Source organism: Tachyglossus aculeatus, chromosome 4 (genome assembly GCF_015852505.1).
Source record: "Tachyglossus aculeatus isolate mTacAcu1 chromosome 4, mTacAcu1.pri, whole genome shotgun sequence".
Taxonomy (NCBI): domain Eukaryota; kingdom Metazoa; phylum Chordata; class Mammalia; order Monotremata; family Tachyglossidae; genus Tachyglossus; species Tachyglossus aculeatus.
In genome coordinates, this window is record NC_052069.1 from 118,553,178 (window position 1) to 118,561,922 (window position 8,745).

The 8,745-nt window shown below is 43.2% G+C and overlaps 1 protein-coding gene across 3 annotated transcripts in view; it reads left to right on the plus strand.

Annotated features, from left to right (window-relative positions):
- CDK5RAP2 (CDK5 regulatory subunit associated protein 2) overlaps positions 1-8,277 on the plus strand; it is a 135,010-nt gene extending 126,733 nt beyond the window's left edge. For all 3 annotated transcript variants that reach the window (XM_038744556.1, XM_038744557.1, XM_038744558.1), the window contains 3 exons: positions 2,964-3,090; positions 7,011-7,057; positions 7,692-8,277. In XM_038744556.1, the coding sequence (XP_038600484.1) occupies positions 2,964-3,090; positions 7,011-7,057; positions 7,692-7,748 (231 nt within the window). In that variant the 3' untranslated portion in view covers positions 7,749-8,277. The remainder of the gene's footprint in view (positions 1-2,963; positions 3,091-7,010; positions 7,058-7,691) is intronic.
- The last annotated feature ends 468 nt before the right edge of the window (positions 8,278-8,745 follow it).

The window sequence follows — 8,745 nt, forward strand, 5'->3', positions numbered from 1 at the left end:
TCCAGTTCCAATGTCTGACAGGGATGAATTTCTGGCCAGTTTTATGGAATCTAAATTTCTCTCGCTGCATCTTTTTAAAGGCTGTTTCATGCTTCTGGTGGCATCTTGTGAAGTTGGGTGAAAGCTTTCTATTTCTCTCAATCTCTATTCTTAAACCTCTCTCTACAGTTTCCTTTTCAACTCTTTACGTTCATCCTCTCCACCTCTGTTTCTCACCTCTCAAAATAATAATATTTACGGTATTCGTTAAGTACTTATTATATGCCGAGACTTGTATGAAGCACTGTGCTAGATACAAGATAATCAGGTAATAATCTCAAATAATCAAAGGCCCGATACTGACAAAGCCCTGGCCTGTGCTTACCGCTAACAGTTAATTAGTCAGTGGTATTTATTGAGTGCTTACTATGTGCAGAGCATTGTACTTAGCATTTGGGAGACTCAGATGATACACCAAGCCTCTCTCTCCTCAGCCTTTATCTGCTCCATACAAAATGCAGATCGATTACAGGAAAGAGTTATTTGCCCTGGCAAATATCAGGCATTGATAATTCTGATTTATTTTACTTGAACCCACCCTACTACACAGCCTGGCCTGCCTCCAGAATTGTCACAATTGTTTCAAATGTACTGTTGATGTAGCCTTGGGCCCACAGAGATTGTTGCATTCAAGAAAGAACCATCTTGGGCTTCATTCTGATGAGGAAGACAGTGGCTTTAATACTGTCCCTTAGACTCACTCCACTTAATTAGCTTTCTTTGGGCAGCAGTGTGGCCAAGTGGATAGAGCATGGGCCTATGAGTCAGAAGGACCTGGGTTCTAATCTCATCTCCCCCACTTGTCTGCTGTGTGCTCTGTGCCTCAGTTTCCTCAGCTGTAAAATGGGGACTTAGACTGTGAAGGAGAAGGACTATGTCTAACCCAATTATCTTGTATCTACCCCAGTGCTTAGAACAGTGCTTGGGCTTAACAAGTATTATTATTATTACTACCCCAGTGCTGAGTACAGTGCCTGGCACATAGTAAATGCATATGAGATACCACTGAAAAAAAATTGCCCAGGTTTTCTGCTGCGTGAATGACTCCAAATCTACCTTGCTAGTCCTGGCCCCTCTGCAATCTTGTATTTCCATGGTATCTCAACTGTCCTACCAGAAATCTAAGTTCACTATTTCTAAAACTAATCGCATCTTCCCTCCCACATCTAGTTTCCCATCATAATTGGCAATTCCGCCATCCACCCCATTTCTGAAGTCCACAACTTTGGCACATAGTACAATGCTAAGAGCTTAATATAGTGCTCTGCACACAGTAAGCGCTCAATAAATACGATTGACTTGACTGACACTATCCCTGACTACTTTCATTCAATCGTATTTATTGAGCGCTTACTGTGTGCAGACGCTACTTCTCTTTCAACCCGCATATTCATTCAGTCACTAAATCAATCAGCCGTATTTACTTTGTTCAAAGCATTGAACTAAATGCTTAGGAGAATACAGTATAACAGAATTGGTAGACTCGTACCTCTAGACTGTAAGTTCTTTGTGGGCAGTGAATGTGTCTTTTATATTGTTATATTGTACTCTCCCAAATGCTTAGTACAGTGCTCTGCACACAGTAAGCACTCAATAAATATACTTGATTGACTACCCACAATGAAATCTTGGTAATTTTTCCTTCACAGTATTTCCAGGATTGGTCACTTCTCCTCAGTTCAAACTGCCACCATGCTGGTCCAGGACTTGTCGTGTCTTGGCCTCACTGGCGGCCCCAGCTTCAGTCTCTTCAATCTCCATTCCATAATTTACTCCGCTGCCTGGATCATCTTTCTAAAATGTCATTCTACCCACATCTCCTCTCTCCACAAAACCTTTCAATCATTACCCATTCTGCACACCGGGAAAAAATTCCTGACCATTGCCTTTAAGGCCCTTGATCAGCTGTCTTGCTCCTATTTATCCACTCTCTTTTCCCATTATACCACAGCCCATAATCTTCATTCCTCTCAAGGTAACCTTCTCACTATGCCTTATTCCCATACATTGACACCAACATGAAACTCTCTCCCCTGTCCCCCAGTCTTCAAAGCCATTGTGAAATCACATCTCTTTCAGAAACCTTTCCCAATTAATTTCTTTTCTCCCCAAGGTGTATATATATATATATATATACATATATATATATATACATATATATATATATATATATCTTCAACTACTGCTTTAGCATTTCTGCGCATATCAACAAGCACTGGTTGATACACATAATCAGTTCTTTTTCCTCTATCTGTAAGTTATTCAGGGTCTATCTTCTCTCTTAGATTGTGAGATCCTTGAGGACAAGGATCACTTCTACTAACTGTATGTATTCTCCCAAGTACTTAGTACAGTGCTGTGCATACAGTAAGTGATTAATAAATACTATTTAAGGTCACATCTCCTCCAGTTAAAGCCCTCTTTCCCCGACTCCCTCTCTCCTGGGCATCATCTATGCACTTTGAGCTGTACCCTTTGGGTACTTGGCATTCAACCCACCCATGGGACTTACTTCCATATCCATAGTTTATTTATATTAACGTCTGTCTGCCCTACTAGACCTTAAGCTTCTTATGGGCTGGGAATGTGTTTACCAACTCTGTTGTACTCTCCCAAGTAATTAGTACAGTGCTCTGCACATGGTAAATGCTTAGCAAATACAATAATAACAATAATAATAATTAAAAAATAATTGATTGATTGATTGAAGATGAGCTACTTACTCCCCATTTGCTAATACAACCTACCTGAATTAACAGACCACTGGGAAACATCAAAGATTAAATAGGGACTTTAACCATAGTTAAGTATAGATCAGAGGGATGTGAATGGGTAATGTTAGGAGTAGGGAATGTAACAAGGTAACACCAATAAAAAGATAATACATTTTAAACCATTTACATACCATCACATTTCCATTTTAGGGTGAAGAAATGAAAGCTGAAGTCATCAGGCTGCGTAAGAAAATGTCTGAGCAAGAGAAGAAGCTTCACTGCACCGTCAAAAATCTGCAGTTGAGGAAACATCAGGAGAAAGTCATCTTCGATCAGTGTTAGTAAACATTACTTTTCTGATTGCTCCCAGGATTCTGTGTTCCCAAACCTGTGTCAGGCTCCTCAGTTGGAGTTTGCTGCTTTTAATTTTTCTGGACCTAATCCTTTCACTCCTGCCGAAGTTGTTTTAGAGGCTTTTAATCGTTCATTTTGAACGTTCCTTTTTAGTTCACAGCATTTGTTAAGATTAGGCTCTCTTCCAGCAGGGTTTAAGATAATTCCTGTTGTCAGCAGAATAGCCTCCTGAGTTACTCCGTTTATCTACGTCATTGCCTCTACCCTGGGGGGATTTCTGACTCTGTACATCCCCCTCCCTCCAAAATGGTATTGCTGCAGTTTCCCATTCAGAAGCCTCATCCTTGCCTGATTACTGCCAGTGCATTTCTATATAGCACAGGGCTTGCTCACACTGCTCCCACCAAGGAAGGTATCTAAACAGTTTCCTTAGCCTCTGGTGGCCCATGGAGAGAGAAACTGAGTCTGGGCAAGAGGAAGCGAGCATATGTCCCTGCTGGTCACCTGCTCCAGTGGGAATATAGGTTTATTTCCTGTGTTCTGGAGCAGCGAGAGAAAGGAAATTTAAGCTTCACTGCATCTTCTGGTTCTGCTACCAGTGGGGATGACATTTAGAACCAGGAAACAAGTCTTAGAGAGGTGGATTCTTTTTTCATTTCTGTAGCATTTGATTTTGAAGGGTCCAAATTAAATCCAAGTCTTGGATTCAGAGCCATTTGACAATCCAAGCCCAACTCAGGGGACTGGAGCCTGAATTTACAAGATGATTTGTTTGAACATGGTCTTCCTCTCAGCTTTCCCAATTTGTAAAATGGGTAGATTGCCTGGTCCCTTTCCACCCAGTGAGGATTAAGAATTAATCCTAGTGCCACTTCTAGGGGTTTCAGAGCAAGTCACTTATACAGCCTAATTTGAGGTAACATTAGAGAAGCAGTGTAGCTCAATGGAAAGAGCCCGGGCTTGGGAGTCAGAGGTCATGGGTTCTGATCATGGCTCTGCCATTTGTCAGCTGTGTGACTTTGGGCAAGCCACTTAACTTCTCTGGGCCTCAGTTACCTCATCTGTAAAATGGGGATTAAGACTGTGTGCACCACATGGAACAACCTGATCGTCTTGTATCCCCCCAGTGCTTAGAATAGTGCTTTGCACATAGTCAGTGCTTAACAAATACCATTATTATTATTATGTTGAGTTTTACCTACCAGTAAAAAAATCAGACCAGCATCTAGATGGCTAGAAACCATAACAACGATAACAGAAAAACTCTTAGCAAGGTTGTGGATTATGGCAGAAGATAGGATGTTCTGGACTCTATATATCCATAGAGTCGACATGAATCAGAAATGACTCGAAGGCATCTGGTAATAATAAAAAATCGTGCTTGCTCACCTGTCCCTTTCCTGTCACTGGGGCTAGAAGTTGTAGTCAGAAGGTGGCCCATCCAAATGGGCAAATGTTTGATCCACTGCCTAAGGCCATAGAGTGCTGTTAAGAGAGCTGAGTTTCAGGAGATACAGGAGTATATGTTATAAATACAAAGAACAATATATTACTCTTCCATTAAAAATGTAAGTCAGATTTTCCTCCCTCATAGAATCTGGGTGGCTCAGATCTTTACTTGTCCTTTATCCTACTTTATATCAAGGAGATGAGGTAGCATATGGAAAGTTTCCATCATTATTGGTTTGCCCTTATTAGAACATGTCCAATGGCTTACCTCATTATTAAGCTCTAGGCATGATGGTCAGAGTTCTTTGTAAATGTGAAATGATTGCATTTGAATCTTACCTTGTCCTGACAGGCTTCTGGCGTTTCTTAGAAACGTCCGCTCCCAAAACTTTAGCCATCTCATGTACTCATTAAACCATTTGGGGTGGATTTCATTTTGAGGTTCAAACTATGGTCTTTGTTAGTACAGCAAGGAAGGTGGAGATTTTTGGCCATTTTCAGTGATGAGGGCGATTCATTTTCCCAGATCTTACCAAACAGTTTTAGCCACTTTTATACTTCCTGACCGGGCTTGTAGCAAGATCACTGAAGCACAGGAAACTGCTAAATTGTATCATTTGTGCTGATCATTAAATCTGAGTGGAAAGAAGGAAAAACTACCATATTAAGACATTGATCATCCCCCTGCATGATTCTTCCCTCCACTATGGAGCCCAGGGTGCCTGTGAACTCTAGGGCCAGGAGGAAGGCCGTTAATGATCTCCCTCTCTTCTTTCACTTCCATGGAGGCATTCTCTTCAGCTGGAGAAAAGTAAGAGCCCAGGCCACTTCTGATGAGGTGTCATGACAGATTTTCTAATTGGTGGGCTCTCCAGCTTTTAAGCTTTCCCTCATCTTTGCCACCCCGTTTCACTGTCCCCTTTCACCTCCTCACAGAGAGGAGATGAAACTTGGAGTGGGCAGTTTTGCTACTCATTTACAGTTCTTTGGGAGGTTTGATGACAGGCAGAGAAGAGGTGGAAATTTAGGGCCAAAATATCCCTTTTGGATTATCTCTGGCTCTTCTTGGCTCCTAGAGCCATGGGTACCAAAAGGCTATTAGGACACCTTACCAGTCCAAAGTCTCGAGGAGAAGAACCAGGAAGCCTTAATACTCTCCCTACCGCTCTCTGGGCCTTACATTCCCAAACTGTAGTGACTGGAAGCGACAGTCACAGGAGCTTCCCTCCCTGTCTCCACACTGCTAAGGAACTGCAGCCCCCACCCTGGGACTTTTCTTCATCAGGTATCCCACTCTCTGTCCTGGACAGCTTAGGATGCCTGAGGGTACTTGAGTGATGCCTTCAAAAAGCATAGGTGTGCAGAGGGTAAACTGTGAAACTCACATCTGTAATGCCCTGCCTGTGCACATGACTGAAGGGCTTGGACTTCTCAAGGCCATTTTAACTGCATTTACGTCCCCTCACATAGAAAGTGCAGACACATTGGGGAAATTGGAATTTCCAAAAAACAACACCAACTTCCTTTTTTCTTTCTGTTCCCTCTAGATTTTGGTGACACATGGGCACCACATCAGGGTTCCCATCATCGGGGTTATTCCTTATGTCAGGAATGAAGGTCAGGATGGACTAAACCATGTCAGGAAATAGCAATAGACGGAAGTTGCCATCCACCTGAACCCATTCCAATGGGAAGAGGCCCATGGCTGTGGTGATCCAAGAAGAGGGGGAGTAGACCTGCACTTTTCCTTCTGCCTTCCCCCTCCCTCCAGCTGGAAGTGACGGAGGTGACAGTGCAGGCCCTCAGCAGAAGTAGGGAGGACTAAAGACTACGGCTTCTGCTGCATGTCCCTACTCGTCTGGAAGCTGTTTTTTCTTGTTGTTTTTGTTTGGTTTTATGGTATTTGTTAAGTGCTTAATATGTGCCAGGCACTATACTAAGCTCTGGGATAGAAACAAGCTAATCAGGTTGGACACAGTCCAAGTCCCGCATGGGGCTCACAGTCTTAATTCCCATTTTACAAGTGAGGTAACTAAGGCACAGAGAAGTGAAGTGACTTCCCAAAGTCACTCAGCAGATACGTGACAGAGCCAGGATTAGAACGTAGGTCATCAGACTCCCAGGCCTGTGCTTTTTCCACTAGGACATGCTGCTTCCCATTAGTGAGTAACAAATGGTGGAGGCCTAGCCTCTCATTTTACCTGACCCCCTGTCCACTGTGGCTGTGCTCTGTCGGAGAGTGAGTGGTCTTCTGCCCAATCCCAGGTCAAACACACTGGGCAGTCTGCTGGACATCATGAAGGTGCTTTCCTCATCCTGCAAAATGTTCACTGAAAGGGCCAATCGCACCAGCTAAATTACAGTATTTTCAGAATTGCAAGAACTACAAATTCTCATAGATATTACCGGATACACATCTAACCTGCTAACCCAATCTGCTCTTTCTCTTTCCAGTGGTTTTAACCCATGAAGTCTTGAGAAAGGCCAGAGGAAACCTCGAGGTAAGAGAGCATATATTTGCATTCAAAAGAATCTTAGAACCCAACGTGTAGGAAAGCTGAACTGGGATCTTGTCTTTAAAATGCTGCTCCTAGAGAATGTGGGGCAGGTACTCTCCCTCAAACACCACACCCTCCTCCCTGCTGCTCCAATCCAAGATGGAAGTCTCCTCTCCTTCTTTCCCCCACTCCCCCGCAGCTATTCATGGTAACCCCATTCGGGGACCATCTGTTCCCACCCCAGAATAGCATGTGAGTAAGATGCAGGGACCTTCTCCCTGGCTTATCCATCAGAAGCGGCCAAGCACGGCTGAAGCTTCTCTTCCTCTAGTCCCAGTCTGGGCTGGGAAATGTTCCTTTACCCGGTATTCACTGCTCCCAAATGGTGCCTGGTTTCAGAATTGGACCTTCCCACCAGTCTCGTTCTAATAGGGAAGCAGGCAGTGAGTACAGGAGAGGGGCTTCTAGAGACCACTCTCAGTTCAGAAGAGGTAGGACCCCCCTCGAGCTGCAGCAAGACGACTCAGTGGCAGTAGGTGGGAGTGGCCATTTTCCAATTTGGGTTTTTCAGAGGCAAGTGATCTTTTTGTTTTTCTCAGTCACTTCAGGCTTAAAAAAAATTCTTTTTCCTTTTCAGCTGAAGCCAGGGATGACTCACTCTGAAGCATTCATTACCAGCCAACCTGGATTCTGAGAAAAAAACTCCAGCTAATAAAGCGCATGGCCTCCCTGCTGTTATCATTTCTGGACTGCTTGTGTCTTTGCTGTACTTGTGTTTCCTATTTATTGATTGAAAGGCTTCCCCTAATTCATGCCCAGGGGAAGCCATCTCATTTAAATCAGTAAAAAAATAATTTTTAACACGTCCTGCTGTACGGATGAGTGTGGATGTGTTTTGTAAACAGGATTAGAAACTCACTCTATGGTACTAGTTGAGCAAAGTGGTTTAGAAAGACTTCACTTGAGCTCTTTGTGGATATCCCGTTTCATTATTCGGAATTCCAGAGAACCCCAGCACAAAAGCACAAACTCGTAAGTGGCTTTTTTTTTTCTGAAATATATTAAGTGTCGGTATAGCAGACAATGTTGGCTTTTAGGATGGAAGGAGATTTAGAATTAAGTGGCCCTGAAGAGAATTTGAAATAAGCTTTTGGATTTGCTGAGCAAACTTTCTACTACCTGGACTGAAGATGCTAATTAAATTTTACCTTTATTTAAACCTGTGCATTCGAGTATTTTATTTCAACTTCAAAGCCTAGGGAAAAGAATGTTGGGGTTGTCCAGGACAAGAGGGATTTGCAACACTTGGACAAGCCCATTTCCACCTTTTCTCTGCTGGGAAACCCCATAGCACTTTCAAGAAAGTCCATCCAATCCATGGCATTTATTGAGCACTTACTGTGTAGAGAGCACTGTACTAAGCCCTTGGGAGAGTACAGTACAGTGGAGTTGGTAGACACATTCCCTGTCCACGGGAGCTTATGGTCTAGAGTCTGAAAGGAAAGGAACAGGAAAGGAAAACAATGTATCTGGCTTGGGCTCCTTAGCTAGAGTGAAAGACAAGGGCTTTAAGACAGAAAAATCCTGTTTGGACCTTTGAATTTCCTGAGAGTCAGAGGGCAGAAAGGCCCAAGCAATGACTGGTTGATGCAGTGGGTCTAATATCAGCCTCTGCCCCAACTATCAGCCTT